This window comes from Notolabrus celidotus, chromosome 2 (genome assembly GCF_009762535.1).
Source record: "Notolabrus celidotus isolate fNotCel1 chromosome 2, fNotCel1.pri, whole genome shotgun sequence".
Taxonomy (NCBI): Eukaryota; Metazoa; Chordata; class Actinopteri; order Labriformes; family Labridae; genus Notolabrus; species Notolabrus celidotus.
In genome coordinates, this window is record NC_048273.1 from 4909907 (window position 1) to 4937033 (window position 27127).

Consider the following 27127-nt stretch of genomic DNA (forward strand, 5'->3'; position numbering starts at 1 on the left):
ATAATAGAAGGACAAAACAATGCAAATGACCAAAGTCTTCTTCATCCTGCTTCAGTCAGAAAACAAACAAATCTGCATCACAGGCGACATCTGGATAACAGAGACTGGTACAGCTGCCTGTCTGGATCTCAGCTGGTTCATCCTCTGGTAGAGGTACTGCGAGTACTGCAAGGGGCTTACATTGATGTAATACAGTATATAATGATGGATGTATTTCAACGTTCATTTGAAAATAACAAGTTATGCAAATTTCATGAAGTTATTTATAATTATGCAAAATCAAAATAGTAAAAATATTTTTAAAAAATACAATAAAATGTCAATTACGGATGCAAATTTTCTTTTTTTTTTCTTCTTTCTTGAACACTGTATTGTGTCAATATTATACATGAGATACATTTCTTACAGGTACATTCTGTTTAACATTTTTGACCCTCCACCCATACAAAGTCAGCAAGTAAATTATATAAAAAAGATAACAAATGAATAAAGGAGATAGAAGAAAAGCAAAAGAAAATGAGAAAAAAGGTTTAATTATAATAAGAATTAAGATTAAAAAAAATAAAATTAAAAAATACATGAATAAATGTATAAATAAACGGAAAAAAAAGAAAAGAAACATAGGCTTCTTTATTTCTATATACTCATACAGACACATAACATTACATTTATTCATATTCTGTCCTTGCCTGAAAAGACATCCATCTTTTTTTCAAACAGTTTTTCATTTTTATTTATTCTATAAGTTACTTTTTCCGGATGCAAATTATAAGTATTCTTCTTGATCAATTTTTGGAAACATTACTGATCAGTTATCAATTAATCTAAAAACATAGATGTTTCCTTTTATGGCTGCTTGTCTACTTCACGTCAAGGTACATACACAAACACAACACCTCCGACTTTTCAAAATTAACGTCCTATGTGTCACCAAACATTTCCATTTCCTATATTTTTGGGGCTTTTTTCGCCTTTATTGACAGGACAGCTGAAGAGAGACAGAAAACATGAGGAGTAGAGAGCGGGGGAAGACATGCAGGAAATGGTCAACCGGCGGGGAGTCGAACCAGCAACCTCTATATAGCTCTACTATAGCCTCTATACGTGGGGCGCTTAGACCGCGAGGCCACCAGCGCCCCATTTGCAGTCAGTCACAGGCGATCTCTCCCAACTCCCCGTCATGGCTCTTCTTTGCCAGAAGCACGCCACCTTGGCTGATGAATATGGCGTGTCGCACGTTACTGCCACCTTCTGCTCTGGAGAGGTATTGCAGATGGGATTACCTAAACCCATTAGGTTTTAAGGATTTTGCATGTCATGTTAAAACTACATGATTTCAAAATGTTTAACCACTAAACATGAATTAATATGATAGAAGCCACATGTTATACTTATGTTGATAAAACAGACACCCATGTTGCTTTTATTGAGTGTAGGAAGGGTTAGCAGTATGGCTAAATATTAGCATTTCTACACACTACCTTTAAATGGGAATGTCATAAGAAGTTTGGACGCCAGTATTCTAAGGATCTGCACTTAATGTTAATGATTGTGTAATGACTAATTCCATCTGCTAGAAAACACAAATACAGCCAATGAGCAGTCTAATGCAGCAGGATTGACTTTAGTATGATGAAGGTTCAGGGATTCAAAGGCCAGAGGCTCACACAAACCACATCACTATGCCACCTTATTGGTTAATTGTATAATTCTCCATTCACTCCAAAACAGACCCTGGTGGTTTTAGATTCCCTCCTGCAGACGATCTTTGTTGTGCACTGATTCTGGTCGCTTCAGTGTTTGTGTAAAGCGAGCATTGTGCCAAAATAAAGAGATGTTTTTTCGTCGCTGGTTAAGGGTGGACATGTCCTGAGTTCCTCTCTCTCTCTCTCACTCTCTCTCTGCATCCCTTCCTCTTTCTCTCCATGGGAGACGGCACCTCTGTGCCGCCGCTGGCCTTTCTGTGGCAGCCGTTGGCACTGCTGGGCTGTCACATCACACCTTCTCCCCTCTGTTGCTTGTCTCCCCCCCTCTGTCCCTCTCACTCTCTCTCCCTCTCCCTGTCTTCCGCATTCCCTCCTCGGCTCTCCATGTGTCTTGTCAGTTGTGTTTGGCAACGGTGTCATTATTGGGCAGCCCGTATCACACTTCCTCCTCCTCCGACGAGCTGTCTGTCTGCTCTGCCTCTGTCTCTCGCTCTCCGTCTTCTTTCTCTTTCAATCCCCCTGCCAGTGACTCGCCCGTGGCGCTTGTATGTCACCTTTATACCCAAGACACGCTGTCCCTCACAGACGTTTCCCATAATGCCTTGCACGGCTGCCACTTAATCCCCATCCCCTGCAGCTTGTCCACATCACCAGGCAGAGTGATGAGTAAAACAGAGAAAGCACACCACACGGTACGGCACAGAAATGTACATCAAAGATGGAGGAATTATTTTCTTGGACGAAATGATCGATGGACAAACACTCCTTGTTTTCTAACCCTGGAATCATCTCTGACTCTTGACATCTGACCCCGTCTTTCAAGTCTGAATTCCTCTTTTTAAAGAATTGACACTCACAGACTTGATCCAGGATCCTGAGAAGCCTTCATGCCATTCAATCCCATTCATACAACAGGACTCTTATTTTGAAGTACACCTTATGATCCTCACTAGCAGTCGTCTTTCTAACCTCTCCCTCCCACTCTTGCTCAGACACTGACCCCTGCGTCATTCAGGGTCATTACTCTGTGAGAGTGTGTGTGTGTGTGTGTGTGTTTGTAGGGCCCTTGTGCTTCAGCTGGGAGCCCCTGATTGTGTGACACCCGTGTGCGGCAGATGAGACGGCCTGTCAGTCAGCCTTGGCCTGGCTGCCCTTTGAAGGCCAGGCCAGGGGGCGAAGAGGTGCCGCAAATGGCCTGTGAAGTTTACATACACTGCCCACTGCTAAACAGATTAGCTCTAATGAAGTGTCTAATGCCGGGGCCGCCGGCTGACATAATCCTGCCTGGCAGCCCGGCCCCTTGGCTGCCAAAAAAGCCGCCCTCCCTCCAGCCCTCTATTCCGCCCTCGCATGGCCTCTGCTGCCACCCAGGGCGACTCCACATGGGGAGGTGCCCACTGTTAATCATGCCGGACAGTGTGCGATCTGACATGCAAATGTAGGTCATTGCATATGTAAATGTGTGATTACGGGGCTGGCATGCCAGGACACATTAGCGAGACTGTGCTCTCAGCAGGCGGTTGTCACAGCGCTTTAGAGGCTCATGCTAACATTTGTCAAGCTACCACGCAGCGAATGAAAGCAATGCCCTCTTGTCCTCTCTCTCTCTTTCTCTCACTCTCCCTCTCTTTTCTACCTTTCTCTCTCTTACTTGTCCATCTTTCATCTGTGCACAAACGCTCCTGTCACCATTAATGACGATTCACCGCACGCTTTGGCCACATTTTCCATGTCAGACACCTTGAAGCTCTTTGTGATTCGTCTTCCCCGTGTGTTGGTCCACGATGGAACAAGAAGCTTGTATTATGAAAGCATGAAGAGGTGTCTATTAACAAAAGAAGTTTAGCAGCTTTTTAAAAGCTGCTGTATATTTTTGAACAGCGAGCTGCTGAGGTGTGTTCTGCTCTCTGTCAGATCGACTCCGGTGGTGTCGTGCTGAAAAACGCACACACCTCGGTGGTGTTAAGTGTTAATTGGACAGGGCATCTAACTGGTTCACGCCTCTCTTTTTTCGGCTGTCAACTTTAAACTTTAAAAACAATACCATGCTTCCTTTCACCCGCACAGCCCTCCTTATACCTTTTAGCCATGCTTGCCTTTTTTACGTTTGTTAATGAAGTTATTTTAGTTCACATTGAATTTACCTGATTCTTGATGAAGTGATAACAGAGCACAACAAAACATACATCCCTCCACACCCCCTGATCCCCCAAACTCCCTAGACGCCAACATCTGTGTGCAAACACATACATACTAGGTGCTAACGTTAAACAGTACAGAATCCCTGAAACAACATCATAACATAGGTTTTATTTCTACAAGATAATAAATTAATTTTGATGTTATCTCGAGATCTCAACTTATTTTTCTCCTGATAATGGGATCATTTATCTCCTTTTATCCAGTGAACGAAGCTCGTTTGAGGCAGATGTGTGTCTAACATACAGTAAGTCTGGTCCTGCTGGAGGTTTCTGCCTGTTAAAAGGAAGTTTGTCCTTTATCTGCCAGGGCAGGTTGTTCCAGAGCTGAGGGGCAGTCCGCCACAAAGGCGATCTCAGTGTTCTAGCAGGGACATGATAATGGGGAAGCTTGGTCAGGTACTGGGGGGCTAGGCCATTAAGAGCTTTAAAGACAAACAACAACATTTTGAAATCTATTATAAAGGCAACCAGGAGCCAGTGCAGTGAAGCTAGGACAGGGGATATGTGGTCAAGCATGCATTTACCAGTAAGGAGATGGGCAGCTGCGTTTTGTACCAGCTGCAGGCGGTGCAAGAGTGAGTGGTCCAGGCCGAAATACAGCGAGTTGCAGTAATCCAGTTGTGTGTTGATAAAAGCATGGATTACAGTCTCAAGATCTCTCTGTGGCAGGGACCCCTTTACTTTTGATAAAATCCTCAAATGATAAAAGCTGTTTTTAACAACTGAACTAACCTGGTGATCAAATTTCAGCCTGTCATCTCGTCTTATTTTTCTCATTATCTTGAGAAAACAAAGCTTCAGAACAATAAGTAGTGATCTCGAGAAAACAGAGAGAAGAGTATTTAATCGTGTACTTTTAGGGCTTCCCTAAAACAGGGCTCTCCATGCACAGCCAACTTACGTTATCAGGTGCCGGTCGGTTGCAGGAACATGCATATAGAAAAAAAGACCGCTGCTCTCTGAAATGACTTTACTTTATTGTGAGTGAACACATGTTTTCCTGGTTGCTTCCTCAGGTCGTTATGACGGCTGAACCGAAGCTGTTGACCTGTAATGCTGAGACAATGAGTGTGTTGATCTATCAGAAGATGAGTTGATGCTCCAAACTGCTCTTTAATTTGAATATCTTTCGGCTAAATAAGTGAGATGAAGACGGAGGCGGAGTTGCTGTGAACATGCTGCACGTTCAAGTGCTGAGGAGATGTATTTTTGACCTTCTCTCCCTGCTAGTCTTCCTCTCCTCCGTCCTAAGTCGCTTGCCCCCGAGCTGCTCCCACCGCCACATTGGCAGCAGCGCTGGTGACATGTGGCATTCTGATATCTGTCACCTTCTGTTTGCTCCCTCTGACGCCTCGTACAAGTTTACCAAAAGGCTTGAAAGGTCAAGCAGCCTGCTCTCTGCTGCTTTTTTTCACGCTTTGAATATCCAAGGGGGTCGTTTGGGATTATTTTGGACTTTTTTATTTATTTGTTTATTTTTTTTAATTGAGGAAGGTGAGTGTCTCAGCCTGCACAGCCAGTCGTGTGGTGAGGAGACGCGGGAGTCCTGTCGACTGTGGCCCAGTGCCAGACTATCAGTGATCTCACTTGGCAGACGAAGGAGGGAAGGAAGGAAGGAAGAGCATTTACGGTTCTGGTGAAGGCAGTAATTATCTAGTATGATATGTAATCTGTCACTGTACGGAATTATATTTTTAATCTCCCCTAACAGAGGACAGAATTCTACTTAAGCTACAAACATGTATCTGACTAAGTTTATAACCTGGCTTTCTTACTCATCTTCTGGCTGTGTAAGATGCTTGATTCTGATTGGCCAAAACCCATTGACAATGGTTATTAACTTTCACTAACATGAGCAACACCAGAGACAAACTGATCACACATCATGTCAAATCAATCCACAGAAAAGAGTTCAGACACATTTAGCTTCTGCTTGTTGACACCATAGACCATAAGGTGAGGTAAAACCGTTAGCTTCCGTTAGCATCGAACCAATGTAGCTAAAACATTAGTTTCGGTTAGCATGCTAAATCGTCAGGCTACAGACATTCTCATATTGGATCCTGTCTATCAATATGATGAAGGAGTGGAGCAGGTGAGAGAAACTTTAGGTTAGTGATCTCTACAAAGAAACTTAAACCATGAGCGGTGGTGATGATAGCAGCAGGGTTCAAAGTTGAGACAAGGGATGTACATTTTAAGTATTCTCTGTGATCTATCTTTGGAAATGTTACTGATCAATTATTGATTAATCAATAAAAAAACATTGAGTTTTCTCCAGTCAAAAACAATGCCAATTATGTTGTTTTTCCCCTAAATTATATTTTCCACAGCAACACAATCCATATAACTGCTGGACTACTGCAATTATCTCCTCTCTGGTCTTCCAAAGAACACAATAAACAAACTGCAGTTAATACAAAATGCAGCAGCTAGAGTTTTAACGAGGACCAGAAGGAGAGCACACGTTACGCCTGTTTTAAAATCTTTACATTGGCTGCCTGTTGCTTTTCGTATTGATTTTAAAATTCTTGTACTAGTTTTTAAGGCACTGCATGGCCTTGCACCAGACTACATCTCAGAGATGCTTTTAGTATATAAACCAGCTGTTCCTAAGAGCAGAACTGAAACATTTGGTGACGCTGCTTTTAGCCACTACGCTCCCAAACTATGGAACAGCCTGCCGGAGGATCTGAGAGGCGCTGATAGAGATATTGAGACTTTTAAACGTAAACTAAAAACGTATTTATTCAGTCTGGCTTTTATATAGGGTTTAAAGGTGACATATCATGCAAAATTGACTTTATAATGGTTCTTTACCTGAAATATGTGTCCCTGGCATGTCTACAAACCCCCCGAGAATGAAAAAAATCCATTCTGCCCCTGTTTTGATTTCTCCACCTTTCTGTAAACGTGTGTGAAACGAGCCGTTTCAGACTTCAGTGTTTTTGTTACGTAACAACAATATCTGGTCTGTCACGGAGTCAGAGCTCGGAGCTTGTTCAGCCCATAGACTGTATAAAATACAACTCAACCCCTCCTCCGTTTTTCATTACCTGCACACATGTGTGCTAACAAGGAGCTTAGGAGGGAGGCATGCTAGTTGTAGGCTGTCTTAATAAACACAAAGGTCGGTTTGACTCCCCACGTCTGCAGATTTGAAGATCTAGTGGATGATTTTTATTTGTCATGGATAATTGCTAGCGCTAATTAGCATAGCCACATAGCTATATGTTCATAGCTGTAGCTGTAGCTGTAGCTGTGTACCAAGACACACGTCGACATACTGACAAATAAAACAACAAGAAACACTAAATCTGTGACCAATCCTTCAGAAAGGTCCTGCTGCCTTTCTGGCAGAGGTCGGTTTGACTCCCCACGTCTGCAGATTGGAAGATCTAGTGGATGATGTTTATTTATCATGGATAAGTGCTAGCGCTAGTTAGCATAGCCACATAGCTACATGTTCGTAGCTGTGTACCAAGACACACATCTACATACTGACAAATAAAACAACAAGAAACACTAAATCTATGACCAATCCTTCAGAAAGGTCCTGCTGCAGGCGCCTCTCCGTCAGGATCAGATTCAGAGGGTTGAAGTAACGTGATCTCTGAGCAGCCGTGTATATTCAGCCAACATGTAAACATTAGATCAACGTGCTGGAGAGCTGAGGCACATCCACTTCCGGAGGGGGCGTGGTCAGAGGGAAAACAGAGTGTTCTGATGAGGAATGAAGAAGAGGACTTTTCAGGAATGTCAAAATCTGATTTCAAAGTGTTTTTTTGAGCATAAACTTTAAAGACATGTTTTGGGGACCTCTTAGACCAATATATATTGATGAAAAAAGCGTGATATGTCCCCTTTAACAATTTTATTACCTACCTTTTACTGTAATATTGATTTAAATGTTGCTTTATTATTTTAGTAATTTTAACTGTTATCTTATTCTATTTTTATGTATTTATTCATTCATTTATTAAATTTTATTTATCTACTCAGTTTTATTGATATTTTTAGCCTTAGTTTTATTTTTCAACTCTTATCCTTACCTTTTTAAATCTATTTATTTTAACTATTTTTATTCTTAATTTTGATGCTTTAACTTATTTTAATTACACATATTTTATTTTGGCGTGCATTAGTCTCTATTTTATTTTATGTTGTTCTTATTTTTAATTTGTATTCTTATTATTCTTATTATTATCATTATTATTATCTTCCACTAATATGTCTTGCCATTGTTTCATTTCTGCTTCTTTCTTGTTTTCAATCGCTGTAAAGCACTTTGGGTTGCATTTGATTTGTATGAAAGGTGCTCTATAAATAAAGCTTGATTGATTGATTGATTGATATAACTGACAACATTGAATACGGGTACAACATGTTTAACACACTAAATACCAACAATCAGGCTCATAAAAATATTCCCAGCGGACATGGTCTTATGTGGTTTTGCTGCAACGAGAGACCTTAACAGAAAAGTACTTCAGACTCACAGTGTCCAGTTTTCTGTCTACTCGTTCTTATTGAGAAAAATAGGCATGTGTACGCGGTCAGGTGTCAGCCGGGAGCGCAACCCGGTTCATAATCAGTGCAGCAGCAGAAAAGCTCATACGGCTCTGATGGTGCAGGTCTACAAACATAGTGCACTAGCAATTCCCACCAGTCTGTTGGCTTTGTATCTAAAGGTTGGGAACTGTCCTGTTTAAAGTTGTCAACCTTCGTGTCGTTGTTGGCGGCAGTTGTGCACAGCGAGTAAGTTCTTAACAATCAATTAATACTAGTGGTGCAACGGATCATCGTTGATCCGTGATCCGTACGGATGCCTCTCCACGGTTCGGCACGGATGTGGTCCGCGGATCGGTTGATGAAAAAAGTTGCGCGCGTTCACGTGATGACCGCATGTTCAATCCACACTCACTCATCAAGCGCAGCGGTAGTCATGGCAAGTGAAGGAGCAGAGGAACTTGAAAACCCTCCTGCATCTGTTCTGTCACATGTATGGGAGCATTTTGGTTTCCCTGTGAAATACAGTGAATGCTGAATGTGATTGAGCCACGTTATGGAATTCAGTCGCGCACCCACTAGACCAGAGGCCGTCAATACGCGGGCCGCGGGCCGCGGGCCGCGTCCGGCCGCCTATTTGTGGCCCCCGAACTGTTATTCCTTCACTCTGTGTTTTGGTCGGGTCACCTCGTGTTTACCGGGACTTGTCTCCATGTCAACGATACGCAGACAGGCTGTTAATGGGTCACTTAGAGTTCAATGCTGTGAGTGAAATCTTTAACTTTCACTTTGGTTTATGGAGCAGTTCACATATTGGCACTTTGCCAGCTGTAGGACCCTAGAATGCACGAAAACAGTGTGTTCCAAGTTTGCAGCTCAAAGAAAAGTGGACGGTGAAAATCAACGATTGAAAGAAGAATAGAGTGAAACTTTTGAAGTTCCTCTTCTCCTTCACTTGCCATGCCATGAAATGCAGTGAATGAGGCAGGACTGGGCCCACAGATAGGATGCTTTGCACAAGCAGTACATTTTGAGTTGAATCTTGTTTTTATTTTATTGGCAAAAGTTTAAAAGTGTTTTACAAAATAAATGGAGGGACAAAGTTGTATTTGTCTTTTTTTTTTTTTTTTTTTGCTGATCCGAAAAATGATCCGATCCGTGACTCAAAACCGTGATCCGATCCGAACCGTGAGTTTTTTCTGATCCGTTGCACCCCTAATTAATACTGATACTTGATTAATTGTTTACATCCCTTTTTGAGACATATGCGTCGTTTATTTGTAAAGGTGTGTGAACCGCAGAGCTCAGAGAAGAAGGAGAGCTGAATGAGAACAGGTTCATGTTAAATCCACCGCAACAGGCAGATCAGAATCCATCACCATGGAACGATAACTGACGAGGAATCACTGGGACTATTTTATAAAAACTGCATACCACTTTGCATCAGGATCTTGTCTCACCATGTCCAATAACTACCTGATAGCCAAACATTATCCCTTACTTGATTCATTACACAGGAAAACTGTCAATAAAAGTATAAATATCTGACCACACAGTTTAAAGTGTGTTGGATAAGATTTAAAACACGGTGCCAGCAGGGTGACCTCTCAGACACATCACTGCCAGGCTGTGGTGGTGTGCTGTCCTGCTGCACATAAAATGTAAATCAGGTAGCATGTTGACTTTACATTTGCAACTTCACACCTTTAAATTATTGTAATAAAAAAAAACCCATCATTGGGTCCAAACCCCTTGGTGCTCTTTGGGTAGTAAATAACAGGAAAAAGACAGTCCTTCATGAACTGGTTTCAGGGAGGTGAGGAGGTGAGGAGGTGCTGCAGTTGAGCGTGCACACATTCCTGGAGACCTCTCACAGCATGACACATCAGCCTAATGCCAGTCAAACCATCAGCAGCCTCAAGCAGCCTCTCAGCAAAACAAACTACTGAAGCTGTGTCCTCACCTCAGTTTCACCCGCATCCTTCAGCCCTCATCCTCCCCTCTGCCACTCAGGTGGACGTACATGCACTTACATGGTTTCCACAAATCTGTCTGCTAATCTGGAACATATTTTTTTAATGCAGGTGTTGTTTTTTTTTTCTCTCTCTTACAGAAACCGTTGCAGCCAGATATGGGTCACAACTCTCTGGCGAACTTCCAGATTGAGAAGAAGATCGGACGTGGACAGTTCAGTGAGGTGTACCGGGCGAGATACCTGTTAGACAACACGTCAGTGGCTCTGAAGAAAGTCCAGGTAAGAGACATAATCTCAGGAACATGAAGCCAGTGTATGATAACTATTCTCTGTTATCCTTTTGTCATCTTTCGTCATGCTTCTTTGAGGTTCTTATGAATTCCTCACCCTTCCCTGAAACTTGAAGGAAATTTAAAGCTGGGGTTGGTAGTCAGATTTAGATACACTTTTTGTCATACTGGTTAAAATGATCTTTATGTCCTGATGGCAATCAATACATGATGTGTTCCTAAAAAAGAGTGAAAAAAACTGCTATCAACAGCCGGAGTAAACCTGGGAAAACACTAACCAATCACCGTTTTTTGACTCCCCAAATTTTAAACCAATCAAATCCTGTCCAGCCGTTCTGCCCTCCTCCTGCGCGTACATTTCCCCGGCGTGCACTCCTCCGAGTCCCCGTCTCCTGCCTCTACTTCCCCTGACTCTATTTACTGCCCCTCTCGCTCGTCCTCGGGCCTGTCCCCTCTGACCTGATGAGGTGCTTTGCTCAGGACTGTAGTCCGGATCAGAGTCTAAAAAGCTCTCACCAACAAGCAGAATAATTAATGACGTTCAGTAAGTCCTCCAGAAAATATATATTTATTGTAGCGTCCGTCTGGACGCTGTAGTGATGACGAGCCGATTCGTGAACACGTTGAGTTTTAATAACCGGTCACTGTCGGCCGTTACCACGCCAACCAACAAAGCAACAATCAATGTTTGAATGAATGAAGAACTTCTCCTCTTGTCTCTCCTCTCTCCCGCTCACACACTCTACACCTCTCCTGATGCCTTCACTGACCGTCAACACTGTAGGAATTAAGAACATCTACACTGAACATGTTTATCAAACAGTAGAGTTGTTACAGTATTATATATGTGTTATAACTTTTCTCCTGATATCGTGTCACCGGTACAACTGGATAATGCTAGCATGACAGTTGTGAGTGCTAACAGCAGCCATGTTTGTTTGTGTTTTTAACTTTCACTATGATAATGTTTTGGTGAGGACCGGTTTTGAATCAGTCACGATCGTATGGTCGAGAATCAGCGGCGCTCGTGCATGTGAGCGGGGGGGGGCGTCGTTTTGGAGGAGCTCCGAGGGAGGAGGGGAGGGGTTAGACGGAGTCATGAGGAAAAGCTGCATTCAAATTCATGCTAGTTTACCGAGACTACCAACCCTAGCTTTAAAGAAAAAGAAAACAAACATGAAAGCAGAGATAATTGCAATAAACAAACACAAATCAATTCAAAGTTTGAAATAAAATCACAGAATCCAATTGTCTCTGAAATAGTGAAATAAAACAAGAGACTGACTCTGCACATCTGATCTCCTCTGGCCGCCTGTTTCAAAGTCTAGATTCTCAAACAGCAGAAGCCTTATCACGTTTGGTTCTCAGTCTGGACCGTAGAGCATTCTGCAGAAAGTCATGAATCATCACTGCAAAATCAATGCATCTCATCAGAGTCAGAAAAGTGTTCTGAAACGGATGTAAAGATTGAAAAATGTAGGAAAAAAGTTCTCAGATTCTTAAATGTTCTCTGCCATTTCAAAACAGAAACATTATTCAAACACTACACACCGCTCTAATCGACTGTAAGGCAAGGCAACTTTATTTGTATAGCACATTTCATACACAAGGGCAACTCAATGTGCTTTACATTAAAACATTAAAAGCACTGGAGACATTCAGACAAGCATAAAAGAACACAATTAAAATGACAAATATAATAAAACAGAAAAGAAAAGGAAAATTAGAAATATATTAAAAAGTTAAAAAGTTAAAATAATCTAAGATAGGAAGGCAGTGTCAAATAAAAAGGTCTTAGTCTTTGATTTAAAAGAGGTGAGAGTTGGAGCAGACCTGCAGCTTCCAGGGAGTGTGTTCCAGATATGTGGAGCATAATGACTAAACGCTGCTTCACCATGTTTCGTTCTGACTCTAAAGACTGAAATCAGACCAGTACCTGATGACCTCAGAGGTCGAGGTGGATCATAAAGTAGCAGCAGATCAGCCTAAGCCATACAGTGCTTTATAAACCATCAGAAGGATTTTAAAGTCTATTCTCTGACAGACAGGAAGCCAGTGTAGGGATCTAAGAACTGGAGTGATGTGGTCTACTTTGTTGGTCCTTGTTAGGACTCGAGCAGCAGCATTCTGTATGAGCTGCAGCCGTCTGATGGACTTCTACTCCAGTCCTACCACACTAGTTTAACTCTCACTGTGCATGATTTCTATTGTGGTACAGTAGAGTGTGTGAGTGTGTGTGTTGAGGCTGATCTACCTCCACACACTGACTCTGCTCTCTTGGTGGACGTGCACTAAAGAGGAAACGTGCACAGTCAGTAAATACAGGAGACACTAGTTTGAACACGTATACACACCACCAGGAGGATATGAGGCTCAACTAGAGCATGTGCACACAAAGACTCACTCACACACACCTCAAACCTTACACAAGGACGTGTGTGTGTTTGTGTATGTGTATGTGTGTGTAGCTCAGATGTGAAACACCTGTAGTCACTCCAACGCCACCCTCCAGATAACAGCAACCATGTTTTCTGTTTAGTGTTTTTTCACTCCGTTTCTCAATCTTACCATTTCTTGAATTTGTCATAACACCCTCTCTTGTCCTCTCTCTCCTCCCTCTCCTCTCTCTCTCCCTCTTCTTTTGATCTCTTGATAGATATTCGACTTGATGGATGCCAAAGCTCGGCAAGATTGCATCAAAGAGATAGATCTCCTTAAGGTAAAGAACCAGAGAGGGAGAGACGGCGTCATGTGCTGCGCTCTTTTCTCTTAAGGTGCCTCAGCTGAGACCTTCCACCACAGGAAAACAATTGATCTGCTGCAGACGGCTCTGGGTTTGTGTGTGAGTGTGTGGGCACGTGCATGCCTGTGCACGCCTGCTTGCATGGATATGAATGTGCAGGGGGTTGTTTGAGTTTTTGTGCACACAAGTGAGAATATGAATGAGTTTGTGTGTGACTGTACAGTACATGTGTATTACAGTCTCTTTGGATTCCTGGGCTTGTGTGTGTGTGTGTGTTTGTGTGTGTGTAGGGGTGCAGCAGTGTTACATCCCCCCAGGCTCACATTGACTCTCTTTTTTTAATGCCAAAGCTATTGTTTTTATCTTTTTTTGTAATGTTTAGAGCCGGTCTTCAGAGCATCGGCATGGAAATTTAGCTGTCTCCCACATGTGCCTCTTGATGTTTTACCTCCTATCTTTCCTCATTCCTGCTTTTTTTTTTTTTTCCAGCGGTGCGGTTTCACTTCTCAAAGTACCATAAACACGTGTCAGAGGGGCTCCTCTCAAATACTAATGAACAAACTAATGACAGATCCGATATGTGCTCCTGTCTGCAACACCTCACGCATGTCAGAGTTGTGTGTGCTTGTGGTTTGTGGGTGCGATCATGCAAGCCTCGTCCAGCCGCCTTCCATACGTGAAGCCGACCTGCGCATGCGTGTGCACTTGAGGCAGTTTGTACACATATGAATGCTCACATGTGCGCATAAGGGAGAGAAAACTAAACCAATTAGTTTCCTTCAAATACACCATTGGAGCCCTCCAGCTCCACAAGCCAATCAAAGACGATACTTAGTTGCAGGCAAGACCCGGTAATCTGAGTCGCAGATCATGCACTTGACGGCACGAGACAGCAGTGTTCGCCTTGATCTGTATCTGACCTCCTAAAAGGGGTCACACAAGGGTTAAAGGTCACACTCCACCAGGTGTAATTCACAATATTTTGTTTGTCTCCAAGATTTTCTTTCTTCCTCTCCTCCTCCACGCTCCTGTCTTCTCCTCTTACTCCCTTCTCTTCTGTCTCTACCTTATTCACCCAGATGCTATGTCTCATCCATCCTCTTCCCCCTTCTCTCGTTCGTCTTCCCCCCCTACGGAGCTTTTTGTTCACTTCCTTTCATCCTGTAAGCTGATTGCAAGTGAACATGGAAGTTACGCCGGGGCCCCGCGCTGCCCAGCCAGCCTGATAATAACGGGCCGAGTGTGAGAGAGAGACAGCCCCTCTGCCTGATCCCCCGCTAGACAGGCCAACAGGAGACACAGCCAAATCAGAATAATGAGAGGCACACTGGCATGGACCGACTGGAATGACACACATACTGGCGTGTGATCACATGCACACACACACTCGCGCACACACACACACTTAGTCAGTCATGGCCTTTCAACAGTCTGCCTATTTGTTTGTTTGTCTCTCCGTGTTTATGTCTGCTCATTCATCTGTACTCTCCTGTTCTGGCATCATGATTTCAACTTGAGAACTCCTCTCTCTGCTCTTTGGTCTAAATGTTGGTTTCAGGAAATAGCCTGCTCCCTGCCAGTCTGCTAGTTTCACCATTGCTGAAATCCTACAGCTGTTTGTGTGTCTTACTGTGGTTAGCTAGGTTGTATCCTGAAGACTAAGGATCTGTCCTAATCAGCAGAGAAACGCTGTAACGATGTATTTGTGTTTGCTTCTTTGTGTTTTTTATCTTTAAAAAAAAATAAAAAGTGCATGTCTTGGCTCCGTTTCATAGATTGTAAAATAAACGGATGTAGTATCCGTGTTGACACCAAGCGGCAACCTCCGGTCTCAAAATATGAAGCCCATACGGAAGTGTTATAAACTGCAGTTCATTGAGCGTCCACTTGAGGCTGGCTGCAGAAACACCAGAAACCACATACACACCCATTCAAAGAAGACGATCATAACAGCAGAAATAAACATGTTTACAGCCTGGTTAAAAAAACAGCTTGGGTCTACGTAGCTAATATCTCTATAGGCACACATTGTACGGGAGGTGAAGTTTCAGAAGATATTAAGATTATGAGTTTTGCCCAAATAAGGACATGACTGACTTCATTGACAGGTGGGAACATTGTAGCTGTTGGCTAGGAGGTTCAAACCCCGCCTCTTTACGTCACACCAAGTTTGGTTGAGTTCAGCATTTCCAATATGTCACCTGCCAATGATTGGCTTCCAAACAGCGCCTCAGAAACAGATGGGTGACGTCACTGATACTACATCCATTATTTAAACAGTCTATGGTTGTCACCCATCTGTTTTTGAAGTGCTGCTTTGAAGCCAATCGTCTGCGGGAGCCATATTGGAAATGCTGAACTCAACCAAACTTAGTGTGAGGTAAAGAGGCGGGCTTTGAGCCTTAACACTAAAGGCTGATTTATACTTCTGCGTTGAATCAACGGCGTACCCTACGCGGGGGGTCCCCGTAGCTCCCGTACCTACGCCGTGGCCTACGCACGTAGCTGACGTGCACCTCCTCCAAAATGTAACTCCCCGTAGAGCCGGCGCGGACCGCAAGCTCTGTGATTGGTCCGCTCGGCGGCTTTGTCTTTCCCGCATTTACAACACTTCCGGGATCCCGGACATCGGCCGCACATCGGCCGCGTATTTCATCTCCTCCTCTCTATTCTTCATGTAATCATGTCTGTATGATAAACAGCAACATGTATCAGCTGTAGATTAACAAAACACGCTCTGAATCTCTGTGGAAAAGTAAACAGAGATCGTAGCGGGACTGGAAGCAGGCGGCCGGTTATCAGAGAGACCGCACTGCTCTCAGGCTTTTCGGCGGAGAATTGCTGCGCGACACGGACACACCGACGCACAAGTATGTGGTGCTCATGTCCGCGTCAGCCCCTGCTGCGTAGGGGAGACGCAGAAGTATAAATCAGCCTTAACAGCTACAGGGTACCTGCCTGTCAATCAAGTCAGCCATGCCCTTATTTGGGCAAAACTCATAAGTTTAATATCTTCAAAAATGATGAGTTATGAAAAAGTTCGCCCTAATACAGAGAAATTAGCTGCTCAGACCTAAACTGTTTTTTGAACCAGGCAGTAAACATGTTTATTTCTGCAGTAAAGATCGTCTTCTTTGAATGGGTGTGTATGTGGTTTCCGGTGTTTCTGCAGCCAGCCTCTAGTGGACGCTTGATGAACTGCAGGTTTTTTTTTTTTAAGTTACATCAGCTGAAGGGAGACAGGAAATGTGGGGAGTAGAGAGTCGGGGAAGACATGCAATAGATAGTTGACCGGCTGGGAGTGGAACTGGCCACCTCTGCGTTGAGGACTGTAGCCTTTATAAGTGGGGCGCTTAGACTGCTAGGCCACCAGCACCCCAATGAACTGCAGCTTTTAACACTTCCACATGGGCTTCATATTTTAAGACCGGAGGTTGCCGCTTGCTCCTTATCAGACTTCAGTGATAAGACAGAGAACCTTTAGCGAGTGGCTTCATTTCCCCTGATACCCTCCGTATATCTTCCCTGTCCTCTTTAGGCGCCTTTATCTGTAATATAGTTGTTTTGCAGGTTCAGTTCGCACATAGATCTGCCTTAGAAGCAAGTCCTCACATTCTCAGTCAGTAAATTGTAAAGTACAGATATGTCATGCTACATAAGGCGTCAGCTCCTCCTGGATCGACCCTAAATCCTCCTCCTTTTTATAGCTACACTTCTCCTTCCTGCCAGCTTCCCCATGAGCCTGTTATTCCCTTTATAAATACACTGTAACCTAATTTATTATCATGCTTAATTTACCATCAGATAGCATCCGTCAGTATCTTGTTCTTCATTGAAACAGATCATCAGCTAACTAAATATATCACATTGGTTCTTGCATGATTAAGTAATTACACAGGCTGGTGTGTAATTACATAACCACGCAAGCCTCTGTGTGATATTTCCCAATGAGTGATTGTTGTTGCAGTAGGCTCCCATCCATCATTTATATAAACATCTGCATGTAAGCATATCTCTTTATTTCTCTGTATCCTCCGCCTGAGGTTCGATTTGTGGAAGAGAGAGGGGTGGGCTATGTGGCGGGGAGGGAGGTGGGGAGGGAGGGGGGGTTGTCATCACTCTCTGGGTGTGCTACAGTGTGGAGCCGTGCAGAACTGCCACTCCGAGCCAAAAATACATCTGGCAAGAGAGAGAGAGAGGACAAGGGGAGGGAGAAGGAAAGATGGAGACATGAGGCAGGGAAAGAGAGAAGGAGCGAGGATGAGGGGAGATTGTGGAGGGGATGCAGAGATGGAGTGGAGAGTGTAGTGTTGCGTACTCTACTGTACTGCGCTCTCCTTTCCCCTCTTCTCGGCATCATCCGGTAGCATGAACATTTCTTTAATCACAGCAGAGAAAGCAGAGCGGAGCCGAGTGGAGGACGCGTGTCACACTGCTCCGTCTGCTCACATCACCCCCCTCCCATCCACATATCCACACCGCCACACCGCACAGCTCCATGTCTCCTGCTCTCCACGTATCCCCTCTTTCCCCTGCCCCCTCCCCCCGTTTCTCTTACTCACCTTAGCAGTCTCCGTTTTTTTTTTCTCCCCCTCTCTCACCTTTGTTCTCCCCTCCTTCCTCTCACCCCTGTCTCCATCATTCCTTTTGCTTGTCTGTGTCACTGTGTCATTTGTTTCTTTCCCTTCATTGCACCTCCCTCCCTCCTCTCTCTCTCCCTCCCTCCTCTCTCCCCCCTCTTACTCTGGATGGATAGAGACTTTTTGTTTACTACGGGGAATGCTGTTCCTGCCTTATTGACCAACCAACAGGAAGAAATCTCAGCCAGAGATGAGTCTGGGATGCTTGTTTTTCTGACTGCCAGCCATGTCAGCCTGTCATGCGTGTTTGTGTGTGCATGTGCGTGTGTGTGTGTGCGTGTGTGTGTCACACATGGGTTGTTGTCATCACAGACAGAGGGGTTGTTGTGACATATCACCCAGCTTTGTCACACTGGAGGACAAAACCGTCTCATTAGGTCCACACTTCCCAAATGTGGATTCATATATATATATTTTTTAATTGGTGGTGAAAGTAGAGTGGAATGCACAACTAATGACATAAACTTCTGCTATTATCAGCTAATAAGATTGTTTATATTCTGCTTTTTAACAAGTAAGCGTCTATGTGTAGCTTCCACAAGGACTGCTTCCCACTCTTGGATTAGGTAGTGTGACCACGGAGGCTCTTAATGTGACAAGTGCCACCGACATGTCTTCTGTTCGCTTGTTTCTCCATGACATGTCTGTTTTTTTTTTCTCTTCCTCCCACAGCAATTGAACCACCCCAATGTGATAAAATACCACGCATCTTTTATCGAGGACAATGAGCTGAACATAGTCCTGGAGCTGGCAGATGCGGGGGACCTCTCACGTATGATCAAGGTACGGCACTCTCCACAACAGCAAAAACCCAGCCGCTAACAGCATTGCCCAGGTTGCTGAAAGTGCAATTTATTTGTTTATGTGGTCTAGAAGTTTTCTGAGAACATGTCAACGGAAATAGCCGTAAAGACGGACTAGAAAATATAAATATATACCGAGTCTTCAGCCCCTTTCGCGCATGAACTCCTGACATTTTCTACATAATTTCAGGACACCCAGACCCTGATGTTTTGGGGAACTTGCCGTTCACACATGCACCTCTCTCACATTTTGAAATACTCCATTAACCCGGTTGTTGAGGGGGCGGCAGGGTCGCCAGTGAAGAGCAGTCATCGTCGTCTTCCATAATGGTGACTGTGTCTGTGTTCGTATTACTACAACATGTATGAGGACGTTTAGGGACCGGGGGAAAACCACATCCAGACAAGAGAAACTCTGCAGAATGTGAACGACATCATCACTCTGTAGCATCCTCCTCTATAGGAGGAGCATATAATCCTCCAGACTTCTACCTTCTGCACTCACACATTGACTCAATCAATCTTTATTTATAAAGCACCAAATCACAACAAATGTTATCCTCAGACTCTTTCCAAACAGAGCAGGTCTAGACCGTACTCTATGTTCTATTATTAACAATAGGTGGGGGCACCAGACAGAGGGTCACCACACCTACAGAGGATGTAAGAGAACACAATGAACCAGAGCAATCAACACATATTCTTCTTCTTCTTTTTTTTTTAAGTGGAAAAATCTCAGAAAAAAGGAAACTGAACTTGTAAAACTTTATCCTGCAGAACAAACATTCTGTTTTTAAACCCTCAGAGAGAGACGAGCAACTCAGATAACACAGTGACCCACATCAGATCTGATCCATGTACATGAGCTTTAAGTTCTTCAGGTGAAGTAGGGCTGCACCTCTTTTTCAGTGTTGATTATTTAACCAAATATCTTAAAATTAGTTCACTTTTTTTAATCATCAAAACAAAGCAGACGCTTTTTTAAACTAAACTTAAAAAAATAAGTGAAATTCATTCTCACATTTTAGAAGCTTGAACCAGAATTCAATCAGTCTTTATTTATAAAGCACCAAATCACAACACATCTTCTCCTCAGACTCTTTCCAAACAGAGCAGGTCTAGACCGTACCCTATGTTCTATTATCAACAAAGACCCAACATCAAGACAGGATCAGATCCAGTCCCATCTTACAGACAGGACTCAGTCTGATCTCATCTTAATCCACCATGAGCAGAGCACTTTGCAGCATTTAGCAAGTTACAGTGGCAAGGACAAACTTCCTTTAACAGGCAGAAACCTCCAGCAGGACCAGACTCATGTTAGACACACATCTGCTGAGACCGTGTTGGAGAGAGGGATAGAGGGAGATGAAGAGAGAGAGAGAGATGATAGTGGGGAGACAGATAGTAGTAGTTGTAGCAGCTGGAGTCTGGCACGTCTACAGCAGCAGAGATCCAGAGGAACCTACGAGACAAGGGAGCTCAGGGACTCCAGAAAGGTCTATGGTTAGTCACTTTAATGGGACAGGAAGAATTAAAGTATGTGATAGTCAGAGAGAGGGAAAGACAGGATCCCAGTATGGCAGTCTAAGCCTATAGCAGCATAACTAAGAGCTGGTCCAAGCCTGAGCCAGCTTAACTATAAGCTTCATCAAAAAGGAAAGTTTGAAGCCTACTATTAAAAGTAGAGAGGTTGTCTGCCTCCTAGACCCTGACTGTTAGATGATTCCAAAGGAGAGGGGCCTGATAACTGAAGGCTCTACCTCCCATACTACTTCTGGAGACTATAGGTATAAGGACTAGGCCTGAATGTTTCGAGCGTAGCGTCCTGAAGGGGTAATAGGACACTATGAGCTCTTTATGAGTGCTGGAGAGAGGGATAGAGGAGATGAATAAAGAGAGATGATAGTGGTCAGATAGTTGTAGCAGCTGGAGTCTGGCTCAGGGTTTAAAATTAGTCTGTTTACGTTTACACATGCAGCCTACTTGGTTGATGTCTGGAATTTTCAGGATTTTCGTGCACGTGTGAACGGCACTTTGGTTTATCAGAAATATCAACATCCAGTGTTTTATTATTTCCGAGAAAATTCTTTAAACATTTACTGACAAACTTAAAGCCGGTCCAAACCGTAACACACACTTGGCGTCAAAGGAATACATCATAGAGCAAAGAAACTGCTGACATGGTCTTTTATAAGTGCAGGAACGGCCAGCTGGAGGTCTGCGGTTTGTAGCTGTTACTGGAATTTGACAATCTGGACACTGAGTCGATCTGAATCATCCTTCCCATACTGCAACCAAAAACCAACTAATATAAGGCCTCCTGCAAACTCCCTTTAATCCCTGTAGTCTGTGTTGACATGCCTGGGCTGTGAAAGGGAAGCTGTAAAGAATGAAGGAATGATTAATGGTCATAAAGTTGCAGCATGTGTCGTGTGTGAAACAGACACTGAGCTCAGCTTTCTAGCTTCAATCTAACATTTATCTCTTGTCCTTTATACAATAAGGTTTGAACACCTTCTCATTAAATGCTTTTTACTTATTTTAATTATTTTCAACATTGTAGATTAATACTGAAGACATCAAAACTATGAAATAATCTGGTTTTGCCATAATCTGGATTACAACAGTAGTCAAATAGGGCTATCCATTGTGTACTAACCCTACCTCTGAACAACACAACTGATGGTCTCAAACACATTAAGAAGGCAAGTCATTCTACAAATGAACTCTTGACAAGGCTCATGTTAATTAGAAACCATTCCAGGAGACCACTTCATGAAGCAGACTGAGAGAATACCAAGAGTGTGTAAAGCTGTCATGAAGGAAAAAGGGGGCTACTTTACAGAATCTCAAATCTAAAACATATTCTGCTTTGTTTAACACTTTTTTGTTCTTTAAATAATTCCATATATGTTCTTTCATAGTTTTGATGTCTTCAGTATTAATCTACAGTGTTTACAATAATTGAAATAAATACAAACCCTTGAATCAGAAGGTGTTTCCAAACATCAGACTGGTAGTGTAGGTATGCATGTGCCTTCACTTTACTATCAGTGTATTTACACACATGTCTACAGAGGCTTGTAAGAAGAGACCCTCCTTATATATACCGTACCTCCTCAGTCAAATATTAAACCCAGAGGAAGAGAGAGTCTCTTATTGTACAGAAGAGTTTTCTTCATTAGGTCGACTCAGGCTAATTGTGTCGTGAATTAAGATTAGTTTTGATGTCTTCAGTATTAATCTACAGTGTTTCAAATAATTAAAATAAATACAAACCCTCGAATGAGAAGGTGTTTCCAAACTTTTGACTGGTAGTGTATATTAAAAACTCAAGGTGAGCTTTTTTAACAGAAGCTGTTATTTTAAGGGACATTTTTGATAAACTTGGGGATCATTTGGTCTATTCCTCCTCTACATGTGTTGCTGTTTCTCGCCTCAATACTCAATACCAGAACGCTGCTGCAAGGCTGTTGACCAAGTCCAGCCGGACAACCCACATCACTCCGATTCTATCTTCCCTACACTGGCTTCCAGTAAAATTTAGGATTCATTTTAAAGTTCTCGTTTTCGTGTACAGAGCTCTGCATGGTCAGGCTCCTGAATACATCGCCGACCTGCTCCACCCCTACCTCACCAGTAGGCCACTTAGGTCTTCTGACCAGGGCTTGCTGGTTGTCCCTCGAGCTCGTTTAAGAACAAAAGGTGACCGTGCTTTTGAAGTTGTGGCACCGACATTGTGGAACGCTCTTCCTGTTAATGTTCGTTCAGCTGTCTCTGTTGTCGCCTTTAAAAAACTTGTGAAGACACATTTATTGAAACAGGCCTTTGACTCACTGTGTTCAGACTAACGTTCTATTTATGCTATGGTCTGTTTCTTTTAATGTGTTGGATATTTTCCTGTGAAGCACTTTGTGATTTTATTCTGTGAAAGGTGCTATACTAAATAAAATGTACTTACTTACTTGCTTACTCTCACAATGGGCCTGATCTACTAAGATCCCAAATAACGAGCGCTAATTTGCGTGTGCAAATAATAATTTTGCACGTGTTATTTCTGGGCGTGTTGCGGGTGATCTACTAAGACTGCGTGCGCAAATGATAACGAGTGCAAAAGTGGTGCGGACCGCCCTATTTTAATGAGGATTTTGCGTGTGCTATCGGCTGTCACCATGTAGAGTTTGAGAGAACAGAGTGGTCTTAAGCGATAAATGAAGTTTGAAGACATGGAGTTGGAGGTTTTAGTGGAGGAGGGAAATAAACACATCGGTGAACTCCAGCAGAGACATCTCAGCGTTAGAAACGCGTTTTGGGAGGCCATCTGTGAAAAGGTGAATGATGTGAGAAAAAACAGAAGATCTGCCGATGAAATAAACACATCTACTCTACTCCAAAACACAATCAGTGTTTTGATGGAGTTTAGAGAGCGATTTGATGAGGCCTAGTCTGCCACTCTTGCTCTAGAAAAGTTAGGCGTCACTTGGATGAAGACAGTCGCCTCACTGTCCCAGGGAGCAACTTTCGGGTGAACGTTTTCAATGCCTGATATCATCATCCAGCAACTGTCCCAAAGATTCACCAGCTTAAATGGAACTGGGAACATGTTTGAGGCAATTCACCCCAACACACTGCTGCAAGCACGAGATGAGGAGTTACACCAAGCTGCCTGGCGGCTTAGTGAGCGCTCATTCACGTTAAAACGAACTAAAAACCCCTTGATGAGCACGATGGGACAGGAGAGACTGAGTGGACATGTCATGTTATCTATTGAGAATGACAGATCAAAGAAAATGGACATATAGTGCATCGTGGACAAGTCCGCGGAGCTTAAGGCTCGTCCAGACAGTGGTGAGTAGGCCGAGTACTTCATGCTGATTTTTTGTTTATATGTGAAGATGTGGGCCGCTGTGCCAATTTGACTAAACTTTATATCTGTTGATACAGTGACCTACTGTGCTCTCATTAGTTGAAAAAGTTAAAGTGGGTGTCAGAATGATGCGGGCGCTATCCGTGGTGCTGAACTGCTTTGAATTTGTGTTGTTTTATTATTATTATTTTGTTCTCTTGGTTTGATTGACTAAAACATTTAATAATGCTTGTAAGCCCAGCTTTTGCGGGCATGTTGTAAAGCGATGTTATGATGAGCTTTACAGTGACCGCAGCCAAGAGTGCGTAACGCTGTGCCAGTTTGCACCTGCCTTTCAAACGTGCTAAATATAGACGCAAATGCAGCGCACGCTATCTGCTTCAGGTTTGATAGATCACATTGCGTGTGCTAAATGATTACATTTGCATCTCCTCCTCCCAGTATTTTGCGCGTTCTGATGATCTACATGTATTCTGCATATTCATGAAGGCAAACACGCTAAATGATTTGCGAGTGCTATTTTGCTCATTTGACAGACGCAATCCTCGGTGCTCCCGGTTAGTACGTCAGCTTTGCGCGCGCGATCAAGTTTGCACGTGTTTTTATACACGCAAACCTTTAGTAGATCGGGCCCAATGTGTCTTAATGGAAAGTCGGCCCAGCGTTTACATCTTGCTTGCTCCCCTTCAGAAAAGAGCTGTTAGATTTCACCCGCAAAATCAACACTGAGGCAAAATAAAAGCAAATGTATTTCTAAAATAAAGCACTTAATGCTCGGCTTTGAGCCCAGGGATGTGTAAAGTTGATCATGTCTTAAACCCAGATCAACTGTGTGTTTTTGGTGGGTGGATGTTGTTGAGATTGGAGCAGAAGAAAGAACAGGGTTCTTCCAAAGTGAAAGCGATTACATCCCAGACTCACCCTGTTATTCAGCTTTGAGTTAGACCGAAGCAGCAGTTATTATAAAAACCTGCCAGTATATCAAATTAGTGGTGTGCATGTAAAAAGCCCGGTCTTCTCCCATGCATAAATGATGCCGCAGCGTTGTATCGGCAGAGCTCGACAAGCTGTTTGCAGTCATACTCAGCAGCTCCACATCTGCACAGTTCAACACAGCAAATTAGGAGAGGCGAGGATTAGTGGTACAAGAGAGTGAACATGGCAGGCTCGGCACACACACATACACCACAGTTATATATCCCACACACACACACACACACACTGACACTGAATACTTTCATAGGGTTATACTCTGTGAGCTCAGAATGTGTATCCACGCTCTCTCACACAAATGTTGATGGATACGCTTTGCGAAGATGTACCGTGGCAGCCTGGAGAGGTACGAAACGAACCTCTGAGTGTCACTGCTCTCTTTGCTACGCTACAGAGGACGCTGGAACATGTGTCGACTCCTTATGGCTCCGGTCTTACACCCCTCCTCTGCATCATTTGTCTCTTACTCTGTTCTAAATGATTTGTTTTTCAAATACAACAGTAGCAGTCCAGAGGTGCGTGCCATGGATTAGCACCCCCTTCCTCCTCCTCCTCCTCTTCCTCTTCCTCCTTCTCCTCCTCCTCAGGCCGTAATGTGAAGTAAACACATTCGTACAGTGTGCCATATGTAAAACAGAACCCCCCCCGATGCATGAATTTAACATTTTTTATTCTTTTTGATTTCTCGCCCTTCACGCCGCTCTCTCCTCCTTTCTCTCTCGCTCCCTCATTCATCGTTTCTCTCTCTCTCTCTCTCTCTCTCTCTCTCTCTCTCTGACCATCTCAGAATTCAAATGAAATCAAATGGTCCTTGATTTGCATGCACTTACAGAATATTGCATGTGCGGTGTTTGCTGTAGAAGGCATGGAGGAGAGGGTGGTGGTGGGGGTGGTGGTGGTGGTGTTTGTGGGTGTCTATGTGCTCCCCCATTGACATCAAACGGTCCTCTGATATGGAAATGGGAGGGCACGGGAAGAATGGCTCCTCAATAAGGCTTTGTTTGGATGTAGGCCAAGGTCTATCCCTCCCTCTCTCAATCTATCCCCCTCTCTTTTTCTCTCACACCCTCCATCATTTAACACATCTCTCACCTTTCTTTCCTTCGCTTCCTTCCACTATTTGCAGTCTCCTCATCCAGCTCTCTCTCTCTCTCCCTCCTTCTTTCTTCTCATTCTGTCACTTTTTGACTCTTTCTTATAAAGTCGAGAAGAGCTTTGGAGCTGTGATTTTTACAGTCCTGTCATTTCCCCTGATTGTCACCTGACCTGACTGGAAACAAAAGTCTATTTTTATATGAGATAAATCCCCCTAATACACATGATCCTTACAGTACTGCCATGAATCCAGTGGTCTTTATCTATATAGCGCCAAATCACAACAAATGTTACCTGAAGACTCTTTCCAAACAGAGCTGATCTAGACCGTACTCTATGTTCTATTATTAACAAAGACCCAACATCAAGACAGGATCAGATCCAGTCCCATCTTACAGACAGGACTCAGTCTGATCTCATCTTAATCCACCATGAGCAGAGCACTTTGCAGCATTTAGCAAGTTACAGTGGCAAGGACAAATTCCTTTAACAGGCAGAAACCTCCAGCAGGACCAGACTCATGTTAGACACACATCTGCTGAGACCGTGTTGGAGAGAGGGATAGATGGAGATGAAGAGAGAGAGATGATAGTGGAGAGACGGATAGTAGTAGTTGTAGCAGCTGGAGTCTGGCACGTCCACAGCAGCAGAGATCCAAGGGAACCTACGAGACAAGGGAGCTCAGGGACTCCAGAAAGGTCTATGGTTAGTAACTTTAATGGGACAGGAAGAGTTAAAGGAAGCATAACTAAGAGCTGGTCCAAGCCTGATCCAGCTCTAACTATAAGCTTGATCAAAAAAGAAAGTTTGAAGCCTACTCTTAAAAGTAGAGAGGGTGTCTGCCTCCCAGACCCTGACTATTAGATGATTCCAAAGGAGAGGTGCCTGATAACTGAAGGCTCTACCTCCCATACTACTTTTAGAGACTTTAGGTACAAGGAGCATGCCTGCATGTTTGGAGCTTGGTTCTAGAGGGGTAATAGGACACTATGAGCTCTTTAAGATGCGTAGGTGTCAGACCATTCAGAAGAAGGGTTTTAAATTATATTCTAGATTTTATGAGGAGCCAGAGTAGAGAAGCTAAAACATGTGAGATGTGCTCTTTCTTCCTTGTGAATAAATGCATACAGAGAGCGGTACAGTCAGACAAATATGCACAGGACAAGGTGATAGGAATACCTTAAAGGTCCTTATAGGGTTGTCATGTTTTGCATAGTTTAGATAATTACCAGCAGTTCAAACAGATTGTGTGTAAATATGAATGTACAGATGGTATGCAAAATGTAATGCATACAGTACAAA

The 27127-nt window shown here is 43.4% G+C and overlaps 1 protein-coding gene across 2 annotated transcripts in view; it reads left to right on the plus strand.

Annotated features, from left to right (window-relative positions):
- The window catches only part of nek7 (NIMA-related kinase 7), a 99683-nt gene that overhangs the window by 32266 nt on the left and 40290 nt on the right, over positions 1 to 27127 (plus strand). For both annotated transcript variants that reach the window (XM_034709536.1, XM_034709528.1), the window contains exons 3-5: positions 10530 to 10670; positions 13338 to 13400; positions 18737 to 18847. In XM_034709536.1, coding sequence (XP_034565427.1) covers positions 10530 to 10670; positions 13338 to 13400; positions 18737 to 18847 — 315 coding nt within the window. The remainder of the gene's footprint in view (positions 1 to 10529; positions 10671 to 13337; positions 13401 to 18736; positions 18848 to 27127) is intronic.